A 14,444-nucleotide genomic window follows, 5' to 3' on the forward strand; every position below is an offset into this window, starting at 1 on the left:
GCTCTGGCGAGGCCTCCTGGCAGATGGATTGATTCATAGTGACCTAATAGCAGGTCATTAATAGGCTAAGTACTCTGCTAAATGTTCTCTGTGTGTACACTGAATAAATCTTACGTGGCAATCTGTTACCTGTGCTTTGCAGATGAGGAGACCCAGATTTCCAGGTGAGTTGGTGGGTCCAAGCTTCACATTAGGGAAATAACAGAGCTGGAGACTTGAGGTCACCTCAGGGGTCAGATGGCTTGGGTTCTGGGGAGGGGCCACTACCAAGCTTGCAGACAACCGCTGTGTTCTCCACTGGAGAGAATAATAACTTTTGTACATTTATTTATTTATCTTGGAGCAAGGGCATGTTATAAAGCGTGTGGAGGTCAGAGAGCAACCTGTGGGAGTCCATTTTTCTCCTTCCACTGTGTGGGTCACAGGGATGAAACTGGGGTCATCAGGCTTCACCAAATTGCTTTTCCTGGCTGAGCCTTCTTGCTGGTTCTAGAATGCCTCTTATAAAGTCACTAATCTCATCCTGAAGGCTCCACCATGCTGATCTCATTTAACCCTAATTATCTCCCTATCATATCTGGCCCCAGACACAGCCATGTTTGTGGTTTGGATAGTAACGTGTGAATTTGGGGGTGGGTGGGCACAGTTTGCTCCAGAGAGCCTCCCCAGTGGCCGCGTTGTGTGTCTCCCTTATAAACAGGCCCTTAAGGATTCTCTCTTAGCTCAGCATCCTTTTCCCTGAGAGCAGCTGTAGCTGGGCATCAGATCACTCAGTGAAATCATTGCTCGTCTACTATTGGAGCTGCCCAGACCCAGAGACCAGGGCTTTTACGGGTCCACACAGTGGGTCCAGGTGGATCCAGGACCAAGGCCCAGCCCTGCTTTCCAGCTCGCCGTGCCTTCACAGTGATGGCTTTCTTGTCATGTGGCTGGACATGCTGAACATGCCTTGAGTCTAGGCTTCTCTGAGTAGATGGAAGGGCTGGGCATAGCCAGACACTCTCTCTGGGCCTGGGATAAGGTTTGATTTTCACCCTGGGTCTGCCTTACCCTTCTCACCTCCCAAACAGAAGTCGTGAGGATATTTCACCTACTGAAAGGATGTGGGGGCCATGGGGAATCGTGTTGAAAGAGTAACGTGAGTGTGGCTGCCAGAGCCCTGGCTACGTGGGTTTCCCTGCACGTGCTTTTATGACCTAGGGAAGTCGTGGCTTAGTTCCAAACTACAGAATGCGCTCAGCTTCCTGCCCGTCTCCGTCTGACCTCAGTTCCTTGAGGGCGTTCTCAAATATTTGGAGAGCAGTTCTTTGCCACACTGTTGGCTCCGTGACACCCTCACCAGGGAGAGCCTCTTGAGACTGGAGTTTTCCCATTTAAAGTGGGAAAGAGAAGAGCTTGGATGTGCTCCGTGGCCCTGATGCCAAGGAACAGAAACAACACAAGATATTTGGCATGCTCTGAGCGTACTGCTCACGGTACTGCTGGCAGACCAGAGCCCAGGCTGCCTTAATCAGACCCTGCTTCTGTCAAGGCTCCCAGCTTAAAGTTGGACAGGAATACATCCCCAGTACCCAGAGGTGCTTGTTTGAGGTCACTTGTAATTCCAGTTGTGAAAGGTACAAACAAATGACAGGAAGTGGGCTGGGTACTCTGGAAGGCTTTAGACCCTCACTTACCCAGATGTAAAATGGGGCTATGTGAGAAGCCAAGGAGCCTTCCTTTATATTCAGTACTCAGCCTTGTTGTGAGTCTGTGAGTCTGTATGCCGCTAAGGACTGGTGGGTTTCCCTGGGTACCAGTGAGCACTTCTGGGTGCCCTTTCAATATGCTCTCTTCTTTTCCAGGGAGCACTTGAAGCTCAGTCAAAAGAGCACCAAGGTGGAGGGCCCGGAGCCAATGCCAGCTGAGGCCTCACTGAGCGCTGAGCAGGGGACGATGACGGAGGTGAAGGTGAAGACAGAAGTACCAGATGACTACATACAGGAGGTCATCTGGCAGGGTGAGAACGAGGAGGAGAAGGCAGCCGGCAAGGACGGCACTGGCGATGTGCCTGCCGAGATCTGCGTGGTGATCGGTGGCGTCCGCAACCAGCAGACCCTAGGTGAGTGCCCAAGATCTGCAGCCAGGGTAGAAACGTGCGGTCAGGAAGGCTGACACCTTCTGAGAGAATCTTCCGTGGCTTGCTCTGCCCCAGGGAGAAGGCAGAGCTCCTGATTGTCTTTGCAGGGTGAGTTCTAATCTGGAGAGTTCACTTTCTGACCAGTGCAACAAGACCCCATGGTTTTGTCAAGCTCTTGATATTTAGATTGTCTGCCTGCCCAGTGGATCCATCACACCTTGAGGTCCCTAAGCTCCCTGTAGGGGGCCAGCACAACTCCTTACTGCTTGCTTAGTATTCTGAGTACTTGTCCTGTCTGCCTTGCCCCTGGCCTGACTGGGGACTTTTGGGGAGGTTCTTTTTGATCAGTGACAGTCCTGTGCCTTCCTGTCTGTACCTGGAAGCGTCTGATAGTCACCTGCTCTGAGTCTGTGACTTCCTGCTTCAGCTCTCCTCCAGGGGACTCCCCGTACAACTGCCAGATTCAAGGACTTGGATGGCCACGAGGCCCTCATAGGCTTACTGAGCCTGCAGAACAGGAGGTGGGGACTCTGTCCAACTGCTCTGCACCACGATGCTTGACAGCCTCTTGAGAGTCTCCTCAAGTGTTTCAAGTGGCTTAGTCCTGCCAGATCTCTGCGCAGATCCTGTGCCCAACATGTGAACATCTTGGTGTGAATTCTTTTGGCTTTCAACATTGGCTCTCAGATTGACTTTGTTTGAAATCTGCCAAACAAAACACATTGATGGCTCAGCATATTGATGAGCCACAGCTTTGAATCCCAGAGACAAAGAAAGCCCTTGGTCCTTAACCTGCCACTGAGGGTCTTTTGAGTCTGGCAGCACATGTGTATATCCGTCCTCATCTTCCTCGATGGTTCTCATATCCAGAGTGTTCTTGAGTGTGCTCTTCTCTCCGCCATGGTCATCTACATTTCGTGGTCCAGGTCTGCCCTGTCCCTCCTTCCTTCTATGTCCTTTTGTCTTCCTGACTTGCATAGTGTTTGTAACCCACAAGGCATCACGGGGAGATGCCCTTTGTTTCCATGATTAACTCTCAGTCCTTAGCTGCTGGCCTCAGCCTCCTGTGCCCTTCCCAGCTGTTATTCCCACCTGGGTCACCAGTAGCCCCACCTGGGTCACCAGCATCCCATGACCAGTCTTACTTTTGTGTCTTTCTGCCTGGCATACTCCATTCAGCTGGCTTCAAGGAAGTCACAGCAAATACAGAACATACACCATGTCGTTTCTCTTTACAAACCTTGGGACTGACTCCTGTCATCTCCAGAACCAAGGCACAGCACGGGGATCTTCCATTGTCCCTTTGTTTTAGACTTCTGATCATCCTGGACCCCTCAACACAGTGTCCATCTGTCATCCTGTCTGGACTTCCTGCTCCCCGCTCTGGGAATACCTCCACCCGCTTCCCAAGTTCAGTTTCTCCGTCAAGGACAATTCCAGAGCCATCTCCGTCTTTCTGATCTCCTCTGGCCAGAGGGGTCAACATGCACTGTGCCTGTGCTGAGTTTGGATCTCCAGGACCTGCCTGATTTCTGCTCCCCACTCCTACTCCACAGTGCCTAGTAAGATGCTGGCTTGTGGGAAGCTATGTCAGTTGTGGTATTATGACTGGATGTCAGAACAGGACTAGGTGATGCTGCAGTAATGAAAGATTTCATTACCAGGAGTGGGTCTTGGTAACTCAGGACCCTAAAACTTTATTTCTTCTTGACACTGTCCACTGTGGCTCACATGGGACTCTACTTATCTCTAGCACAAGGCAGCCATTTTCACGGATGGCCAAATGGCAGGGGATAGCAAGCCCTAGATGAACTCAAGCAGGCCATTGACTGCTAGTGTGAGAAGGAAGAGGTGTGGCTTTCATCTAGATGTCAGACCAAACTATTCCTATGGCTACCTCTCATTTGAGGGAGCTAAGAAGTACCCATATCCTCTGAGTAGCATGAAGATGCTACAAAAGATGTGTGGTGGGAGCCTTGCCTGACCTCCACTCCTCAGTATTTACTCCCCAAAGCCAAAGACCAAGCTTCCTCCAGGATCTATGAATGGAGGAAAGGGCATGTGCACGCTCTCTCTCTTTCTCTCTTTCTCTCTCTCTCTCTCTCTCTCTCTCTCTCTCTCTCTCTCTCTCTCTCTCTCTCTCTCTTTCACACACACACACACACACACATACTCTTTAATCCCAGCAGCTGTTGCTGCCCTCCCCCAGATGTCCTATGCAAGGTAGGTGAGAGTAGATCTGTTCAGGGAGTCCTCCAGAAGGCAGGCCAGGGAACTGTGGAGAGCCTTCCCTGAGCCAGAGACCCACACAATAAAGGCTGTGGGCCCTTGGGCTTTCTGCCAGCCAGAGGTGCTCATTCCCCCACTCAGTCACTGCTCATCAGCCAAGACTTAGGCCCATAGGGTGTGGGTACGCAGCCATTTGAAGAGTTTGGTCTGGAATCTAAATGGAAGCTATTCCTCTTCCTTCCCATGGTATGAGACTTCTCTGTGATGCAGTGCCTACCATTCAGATTCCTGTGCTATGTGAGGACATGGTAGGCGGTGTGCTAAGTACCTGATACTATAACTATTGACAGGTGACCAAGCTATCGAGGTAAGACAGTCTGAGCATTGGTCATATGAAGTACCTGCTTTTCTCCCTAGTCTGAAAAATAAGCCAATGTGATATAGACCTGTTGTGGGGATGAAAAAGAAAACCATCACCAGATGAGTTTCCATTCCCTTCATGGTTGGCCTCCCTACAACTCAAGTATTGAGTATCTTGGGAGTAAGTTCCTGTAACCTTCTCTTGGTAGAAGAGACTATAGAATACCCAGAGATGATCCCAAGAAAATCTACCATCTGGAAAGTTGGGCCACATAGGACCATGTGGCTCCTCTTCTGTCCCCAAGCCAGGTCCTTCTTGCTATGTGGTTTGTGCACAGGGTCAGGCTAAGAGGAAGCTGTCCTGACCTTGCTGCCAACCAAAGAAGCCAAAGAACCCGGGGACTATCTGTAGGAAGAGGAACAAACTCATCTCTTGCTGGCAAATGGATTTTACCTGACATCCAGGTCCTGGTCTCATCCGTGGCTATGATGATCTATGATGAGGATCTCAAAGAGGGAGTATTTGAGGTAGAGTCTGTGTTGGGTGTGGATGTGGACAGTGGGGTCTCTCTCGCTTGACTTGACCCCATCGTTTTATAGGGAGGCAGATTTTGTGGGAAGCAGGAGAGTTCTCGACCTCACAGCACACTGGTGGCGTACGACTCCTGTTTCTAAGAACCTGTTCTCCTGATAGCGTAAGCCTTAGCCCTGCTTTTGCGTATAAGGGAAGTGCTGGCGGGTGTGCCTCCTTGCCCTGGTATCTGAGTGTGCTTAGCTTATGGTTCTGAGTCACTTGGTGGCACACATGTGATTCACTCACCCAGCACACTCTGAGCTCAGAAGCAGGCTCTGTTACTGATTAGAATAGTGCCCCTGTTCAGTCACACGGCTCTGGGCAATGAAGCTTACCCAAGTCCTCACTGGACACATGCCATCGACAGTTTTCCCAGGGACACAAACATTATTCAAGACATTTTCTTTGGAGGAACCAGGGTCATGGGTACATGGCTCTGACATTGGCTGGGAGAATCCTGGTGTGGCTGTTGGTGCCTGGAAGGCGGGCTGCTGCCTAGGGAGGCCTGGGCTGAGAGGGCATGTCTAGCTGTTAGCATGTCAGTGCAGTTACAGCCAGCTTGGGATTTATGGGCCAGACCCAGGGCTCACTTTTTTTTTCTTAACAAGAGCAGAGATGATATTGAGCCTGACAGTGTTGTTAGAGAAAACCAGAAGTGAATGGATGTGTTAATGGATGCCTCGCCTGTCTGACACGCTATGCGTGCACCCTCTTCTACAGCCTGGGAAGGGTCTGGAACACATAAGGCTTTAGCTCCTTTATGAAGAATGACACATGCAGGCACCACTGTTTCCACTCTCGATTCCAGGTTTGTGGTTAGCATCATTAACTGACTCCTGTGCACTGTTCCCACAAAATCCTCACTGTAGTGAAGAGCACTGCCACTCAGCTGGAGCTAGAAAATTGGAAGTGGGATCTGTTTGCTGTCATCATGCTAGATGGAGATCAGGATGACCACTTGTGCTTGCCACATCTAGGGCATCATGGTAGACCATTGTCTGGTCCCAAGAGATAAGGATGGGACTGTGTGCACTCGATCTGGTTTTTTAAATTTACCATCATGGAGTGAGTGCTCTTTCCTATGCTTGTGGAACCAACCAGGGCCTAGGTATCCCATATTCATGGAGACAGTCTTGTCTCCACTGGACTCTGCTTCTTGTGACTACTGAGCCAACCAGGTCATTTCCAGGTGTTAATACAACATAGAGAGGGGTACACGGGCAAGCCACGGATTGTTTCCTGGAGAAGCCAAGGAACCTATAGGGGACAGGGAGCAGGGTGATGTGATACTCACAATCTACAGTATTTTGGGACATTAACCATACATATTCCAGGAGGTACAACCAGTATGGAGTGGCCACCAGGAAGTCATTTGTGAGAGGAATTATTTGGTAACCAAATAAAACCTGTGAGAGAATGAGTTTCTAGTCCCAGAGGTAGGCAAGGGTGCGGCTGGCCCAGCTTCAACATTCAAGGGTCAAATGGAGACTAGAATCTGCAGGGCGGCATCCTGGGCAGTGAATAATCATACTGCGTGCACAAAGCCAGCCTGGGGTGGGGAGTGGAGGAGGACGAGGGAACCCCAGTCATGTGGGAACCACAGGACTGTAGCTCTGGATGGAGTGTTGAGTTCCATGGGAACTCAGACACAGCCACGTGGGCTTTGGTCCTTGACAAATCCAGGAGGAAAGGTGCCAGGTCTTACTTGGTAATGCCAGCTGATAGTGAGTTTCCTGTTTCAATAGGCTATTGGCAGATCTAGGTGCCTGAGCGTGCCAGAACCAACACTTGGGTTTTGCTGCAGCCACGAGGGAAGGAGCAGTGCTGGCTGCCCTCCAGACCCAGGTTTCTTTCTCTGCTGTTGACTCTCCATCTGGGGCAAACCTGGAAGGGATGCGGGAAATGGAGAATCCCTGCTGGAAAGGGATCCTGGCTGTGTGTTAGAAGAGCTGGAGCCTACTGCACTATGTCTGGAATGCTCAGTGGAATATGGATGCTGGTCATTAGGACAAGCAGGAAGCAATGCTGTGAGAATAGCTTTAAAGGTATTAAAGGTATTAAAACACAAGCTGGGCTGTGTCACCAACTCCCCTTAGGGCATCGACACCCCAGGATGACTGCGGTGATGAGAGGAATCTCGCAGGCCAGGGCATCAAATACCCTACGTTTAGGCCTCCTAAAAGAATGTCTTTTCAATTTTCACCAGTTGCATATGTTATAATTCCTAGGATATTGTATTGTTTTTTAAAAGTGGCATTTTGCAAATAATCACAGTGCCACTATCTTTTAGGGCCCGCTGTTGCCACTTTAAAAAATACCCAAACAAGCTCGTCTTTAGCAGACAGAGATTTTATATCTTCCTTTTTTTTTCTCCTTGAACTCCCATTTCTGGCCCACTCCCCCCACAGGGTTTTTTCCTAATGTAATATATTTTTTATGCTTGAAAGTCTTTTATCGATCACTGTTTCACACTCATCTGCCACAACAAGAGGTACATAAATTGAAATAGAAATTTCTGGGGGAAAATTTTTCCTGGGATCATAAAGCTCTGCATTTTAAAACCTCTTAATTTTTTTCCTCCAGATTGAGTTGTGATTAGCCTGCAATTTGTCAAGAACAAATTTAGATAAATAGTAAGTGTAAAAATAAAAAAAATATCGAAAACACACTTCTCAGTGAAACAGTTACAGCTTTCTTTCTTTCTCAATCGGCTCGTGTATCTGTGAATGAAGATTTCTTACAAGCAGAATGAGACAGGGCGTGGCCCTCACTTTGTGATGATTTCCAGTGTTTGTAGGAAGAGTGCTTGGAGGGCTGGGGTGTGTGTAAACAGGGGGCAGGAGACCATGGGGTCTGCTTCATGATATCACTTGATTCTTTGACTCCTTCTAAGATGTATGCCAAAAAACAGGCGAGGGTCTATGTTCTTAATGGCTTCTTCATTTACAGCTCTATTAGGGGTGTGTGTGTGTGTGCGCGCGTGTGCATGTGTGTGTTTATGTGGTGTGTGTGTGGGGTGTGTGTATGTGTATGTGTGTGTTTATGTGGTGTGTGTATGGTGTGTGTGTATGTGTGGTGTGGGGTGTGTGTGTGTTTGTGTGTATGTGCTGTGTGTGTTGTGTGTGTGTGCGTGTGTGCATATGTGTGTGTGTTTATGTGGTGTGTATATGGTGTGTGTATATGTGTGGGGTGGGGTGTGTGTGTGTTTGTGTGTATGTGCTGTATGTGTTGTGCGTGCGTGTGTGTGTGTGTGTGTGTGTGTGTGTGTGTGTGTGTGTGTAGAGGCCATAGCACAACCGCAGGTACTCTTGTATAATTCCTCAGGTACCAGTACCCCTCCTTTTTTGGATCTAGGCAGGGTATCTTGTTGGCCCAGAACTTACCAAATATAATAACCTGGCTGACCAGCTAGCACCAGAGATCTATCTATCCTGACCTCTGCAGTGCTAGGATTATAAGTATATATCTCATGACCAGTGTCTTTTACATGATTTCTGGGGATCAAATTCAGATCCTCATGAATGCAGGGTTAATAATACTATACCAATGGAGCTGTCTCCCTAGCCCTGTTTATTAGTTTTGAGATAGAGTCTAGCTCTGTAGCTCCGTTGGCCTAAAACTCAGTATGTAGTGTAGCAAGCTAGCCTTGAACCTGCCTCCCTCCCACCTCAGCCTCCTGAGTTTTGGGATTATAGGCATGTGTCACATCACCCAGCTGTGAGCAAAAGTTATCAAGTTGAACAGGTTGCCACTTGGCCCTACCTACTCTTGTTAATGTCACCTAGGAGGACTGAGGCCCTCATAGCCCAGGTGCCTGGCTCCTTCCCCAGCTGGCCTTGACCCTAAGCTAAATAATAAGGCATTCTCCACCGTTAAGGGCTCTTTCTGATTTCTTACGTAATTCAGATGGAAAAGCTCCGGAAGGCAGCCCCCACCGCGGATCTGTTCGGAGTCGGTATTCAGGGACCTGGATTTTTGACCAAGCTTTGAGATATGCATCTGGTACGTGATGGCTGAGGGATGTGGCCTGATTTTGGTCAGCATGGAGGGTGGGCACAGCTGGCCATGGCTGCCAGCTGTATACTCTGAGTGAGCAAACTCTGCTAGTATCTCAGGGCCTGCGGGGCCACCTTCCCACACATCCCGTCCAGCCATTGTGAACAGATCTTGAGTCTACCCTTGGGGATGACTGGACATCTGGTGGTCTAGACTCTGAACCATTTGAGCAGCGCTTCCCCTGGATCACAGACATGGAAGAAGGAGCCTCCCATAGCCACCTGTGTTTGGGACCTCAATCCTTCCCTGTAGGCCTTCCAACCTGAGGCAGCTTCATGCCTTGCATCTTGCCAGCACAAGGCCAGGCATTAAGCATTTTCTCGGTCACTGTTGGCCGTGAACCTCTTCCTCCTGAGCATTCTGGAACTGTGGTTCTGAAGAAAGCACGTTGGAAAAGCTGGTGGTCACCACAGCTCTTACTCAGTGAGTGCCTGCTGAGTTACAGGCCTCATGCTAAAGAATCACAATGGTTCTATTCCTCACTCTGAGGCTGTTGTTTCTCAGAGAGGAGTCCTGGAACTCCCTGGAGACTTTCCTCACTGGTTGTCAGTGAGCTAAGGTTTAGACCCAGGTTGGTTGTCCTCTCTGGGGAGCTTCCTGGTTCTTAACCCATTTAGCACCTTCCATGCACAAGGATTGCCACGCAACAGGGACCAAGGGTGATTGAAGGGTAAGCTTGGGAATCCTGGCTGGCATATGGTGTCCATCCTCCCTCTCAAAGGGGCAGGGAGCTGGTCAGAGGCCATGGAAGCACGCACCCTCAGCTCTCCATAAGCAGAGGAGATGGATTGATTGTCTTAAAGGCACTCATTTTAAGCAGCATTGACTCTGTAGACCGCTCTCCTCGCTGCAGCTGGGCAGGGTCTCACCTCGAGCCTCCAAGTCCTACTCTGGCTGTCACAACACCATCACCAAGTTTTCTCCAGGCCTGCTGACCCTTCTGCCCCCCATTAGATGGAGGGCGGGGGTCACATCTACCTCACCGCCGAGCCTCGGGGCCTGGCCATTGTAGATGCTCAATAAATCCTCAGTTGGTGGAAAGAAACTGGCAGAGCCGTTAGAGTGGGTGGAGGCACCAAGAAGAAAGTCAGGAAGTTATCACTTGGTGATTGATGAGTATAGCAGTGAGCCAGCATGAAATACTGAGTCCTCACTGTGTGCCAGCCATAGGGCTGAATGCAAAGAAATACATGAGCTCTATGGCTGCAGGCTTTTCTCCTTCCCAGTGTAGCAGGGGTGATGTGTGCAGAAACTCCTCAAAGGCCAGCTTCTGAATGCCGGGTGGCAATAGGATGGCGGCAGTGGCCCTGGAGTATCTCACAAGTAACACAGACACCAACCACTGTCCCCTAGTACTCCCTTGTGTGCTCTGTCTGTGTCTTGATCACTGTTAAGACTCAGGAGCCACTGTCCTGGTGGCAGGTGAGGAATCCAACACTCAGACAGGTAAAAGTGTTGGCATCCAGACTCTTTGAGGCTACATGGCTGAAGAGTCTCTGCTGCTAGGCCCAGGTACAGAGAGTGGCTTAGTAATCATGCTCACTCCCCATGTGTCTACAGAGAATGTGGGCCTCATTCAGCCTTCTCATTAGCCCCACTGCCTTCTCTAGAGAAGACACTTAGGGGGCACTTAGGTGAATGGCAGAGCCAAGCTCCTTCTCTGGACCCACACTAAAGAAGTAATGTTCCCCGCCTTGACTGCAGGGTGCCAGGAGTTTCCTGGGAAGTTACATGCCTAAGTCCCCAGACCCAGTGGCTTGTGTACAACCTGTCCTGTGACCAAGACTTCTTGCACGTCCTGGCCTGTCTGTTTTGGAAGGTGGGAGTTGGGTCCGAGGAGCCTCAAGCCGGCAGGAGGGCTTTTCCCAGCAGAGATGAGTATGCACTTTATCTGGGGCCCTTTGCTAGGTTAGGTCCTGTCGTCGAGATCCAGACTCCCTGCCGCGGACTTTGTTTCAGGACCTACATAGTAGGTCATTTTTGGATCCCCCTTGAGGGTCAACCATTTTAATTCTCTGCACTTGGAAAAGGCTTCAAGAGGCAGAAGTCAGGTGTGTGGATGCCGTGAGGCTGTTCTCTGTCTGAGAGCACCATAGTTCCTGTAGACGGGACTGCTCTTCTTGGTGAGCTCTGTCGTGGGACTGGACAAGGTGAAGAACCAGCTGGATGGAGGTGACAGGCCAGAGCCTATGAGTCTGGAGAAGTTCCCAGGGTCAGGCTGCTGGCAGGTGTGCGCCGGGGAATGGAGCCCCCGTGGCCTCATACGAAGCCTGTGGTCTTCCTCTCTGTGTCCTGCTGGAAACAGGTCAGCCTGAGTGACATCCTTATGGTGTGGTGGCTCATTACAGAGCACTCTGGGTCCCTCTCCCTTTTCCTCTCAATGTATAAGTTCAGGACTCGGTCAAGGCTGTCACCTTTATCCTACAGATTTGGAAGCCGAGACACAGAGAGCGGTTGCAGGTAGCTGTAAAGTGTTGTCTGTAAAGCAGTGGACTCCAGCTCAGTGCTGTCTCCGTTGGTCCTGGATGCCCTTTTGTCTGCCAAGGCTCCATCCCTTCCCAGTGGCACTGTGAGTCCTGGGCCTTGTGGAGACAAGGTAGCTGATGGGCCCTTCCCCTGCTGTTTTCCAGGGTCCTATGAATGTGGGATCTGCGGCAAGAAATACAAGTACTACAACTGCTTCCAGACGCATGTGCGGGCACACCGAGGTGAGTGGCATGTCCTGTGCTTTGCTTGGTATCCCTAGGGGCCCTGGCAGCTCATCTTCCTTCAACCATAGGACGGAGGGCCGTGGAGGAAGGAAGAAGCCTCCTTGATGTGGGAAGATTGATGGGGGTTCAGCAGTTAGGCCCCTGGTTTTGGCCTCTGACGACTTTAGGACTGTTTATTCCTCCTGTGTTACCACCACCTTCACCATCACACCTCCCACACCCTCAAGGCCAAGTACACATATTCTCTCTTGTTCCTCCCAACAACTCAAGAGAGAAGCCTGAAGCTGTTTCCCATTCTGACAGTCAGGGGACAAATGGACTGGCACTTGCCTCTCCTGAGCCAGGTGACAGGGAAGAGAGACCCAGGGGCAGGCTTTGCTGACATGGAGCCTCAGAGCAGAAATGAGCCTTGTCCCTCATAGTGTCCACGGGGTAGGGGGTACAGCACTCCCCGACTCCCCATAGCTGTTCCACCCCATCTCTCCCTTGTCACAGCCCTGACCCTGCCGTCATTCTTGCCTATTGGCTATCTCCTTCCAATCTCTCTCTCTTTCTCTCACAGATACTGAAGCCACCTCAGGGGAGGGAGCCTCCCAGAGCAGTAAGTACTTTCCCACATCCTGGGTTGGTGGGGACCAAGCAGTGGGCGTGGAAAGTAGCTGTTTTCTCTTCCCCAGGACAGCCTTTGAGAAGCACATCTGGTGCAACAAACACCAGAGGGGCCTTATGAAACGAGAGCAGGCCTTCTCCAAGTGGGTTCCATAGCATGTCCATTCTGACAAGGGGTCTCTCAGAAAGGGTTCTCTGGCCAAGTACTCCTGGAAACCTTGAGTTGACATCTTTACTATGAGTGTCCCGTGCCACCATAAACATCTCTAGAAGGAACTTTCATCATACTTTGGACCCTGACTTAGGGGCCTAGAATTCTGTGGCCTGTGCTGAGGAACAGTTCTCTCAGAGGACCCTCAGCCTCTGGGACAGTTGCTCCTTGGTACTTTGTTGGGTTCTGTATGCTGGGGGGCCCTGTGATAGATGTCCACAGGTCCTACTTGCCCTCCCTCCAACTCCAACCTCATGGGATGAGAAGCAGACATTCCACGGGGTGTACTCTGAGACCAAACCTCTATTCTTCCACCCTCCCTGTGAACAACATGAACTTCAAGAGTTCTACCATCAGTGACTATCACAGATAGGCATATGTCTGGGTCCATCGAAAGATGCAAACTCAAATGATCTTTAGAGTGCTGTCCCTGACAACTCTAAAGCAGAAGCCACCCAGATGGTCAGCGTTAGGAGTGGCTGAGTAAGTCCAGTTACCTAAAGGACTGCTTGCATAACTGAGGATGGATGCAGCCTAGCTACCCATGGGAATAAAGGACTACATGTAGACCTGAGGGTGGATGCAGCCTAACCACCCACAGAGGAAGGAGCCCACTGCTAAGCCTGTCAGAAAGCACAGGCATGGAGTGCTTAATGCAAGTCAGAAGACTGAGTACCCTTGGAAGGGTCTGCTTTCTGCTTCTTGAGCCAAGTTCCATGACAATTTCTGTGGGTGGAAAGACCAAACTGCTTGCTTAAGACATAAACATTTTGTCCTGTAGGGGCCAAGAATGTTTTCTGTGGAGGACCAGATGGTGAGGAGGCGTGGCATCTCTATGCCCTTCACTTGTAGTAGAAACTTCAAGGGGATGTGAGGCTAGAGTCCTACCAATAAAGATGGTGACAGCATCTGGCCCCAGGAACGAGGATGTGATCCTGTTCATTGTTTTTGTTGCACCATTATAGACTACTCAAAGATAATAAATGTTACCCCAAACAGAGTAGGTCAGTGTTTAAGCTAGCCTGAGCTGGAGAAGGACCCTGTACCCGAGGCCATGCCCTGATATAGATCCCGTATTCAGTTCGGCTAGACACCTGCCATACACTTGGCCAGGAGGTACGGCATCTGTCTCTCCCCCATCTCTGTCTGCTTCAGGAACTCCTCCCTTCTTTTCTGGCCCCTGTGGTCTGCCTGTGGTCAGCCACACATCTAAAGACCTTCCCTATTTATCCTTGCTTCCTTGGCTGTTCTGGGTCCCTGGCCTCCCTAGAAGCCTATCAATGGGCTGTTGTACTGTATCTAGTTTCCACTGTATGGGTTCACTGATGTTGGTACTGTGGTAAAAGCTTGTGGGTCAGCCTTGGCACAGAGCTGTAGGGTACTGGAGCTGAAAGGCCCCTGTCAACTCCAGACTGGCAACTTGCACAAGAAGACCCTGGGTTCCAGAGAGTGGAAGTCATTAGCTTGTTAGCAGTAGATGCAGGCCTGGCTCAACAGTCCTTTGCTTCCTAAACTAAGGGCCTGCCATGCATTAAGCAGGGAGACAGTCCAGTCATACACATAGAGACACACCCA

General features: G+C 50.3%; 1 protein-coding gene across 3 annotated transcripts in view; it reads left to right on the plus strand.

The window, feature by feature from the left end:
• Znf618 (zinc finger protein 618) overlaps positions 1–14,444 on the plus strand; it is a 162,925-nt gene that overhangs the window by 105,356 nt on the left and 43,125 nt on the right. For 2 of the 3 annotated variants that reach the window (XM_052176605.1, XM_052176606.1), the window contains exons 3-5: positions 1,845–2,101; positions 11,969–12,046; positions 12,612–12,650. In XM_052176605.1, the coding sequence (XP_052032565.1) occupies positions 1,845–2,101; positions 11,969–12,046; positions 12,612–12,650 (374 nt within the window). Of the gene's footprint in view, positions 1–1,844; positions 2,102–9,188; positions 9,285–11,968; positions 12,047–12,611; positions 12,651–14,444 lie in introns of all 3 variants that reach the window. The other variant, XM_052176607.1, reaches the window with a different exon arrangement.

The sequence above is a fragment of the Apodemus sylvaticus genome, chromosome 3 (genome assembly GCF_947179515.1).
Source record: "Apodemus sylvaticus chromosome 3, mApoSyl1.1, whole genome shotgun sequence".
Lineage (NCBI taxonomy): Eukaryota > Metazoa > Chordata > Mammalia > Rodentia > Muridae > Apodemus > Apodemus sylvaticus.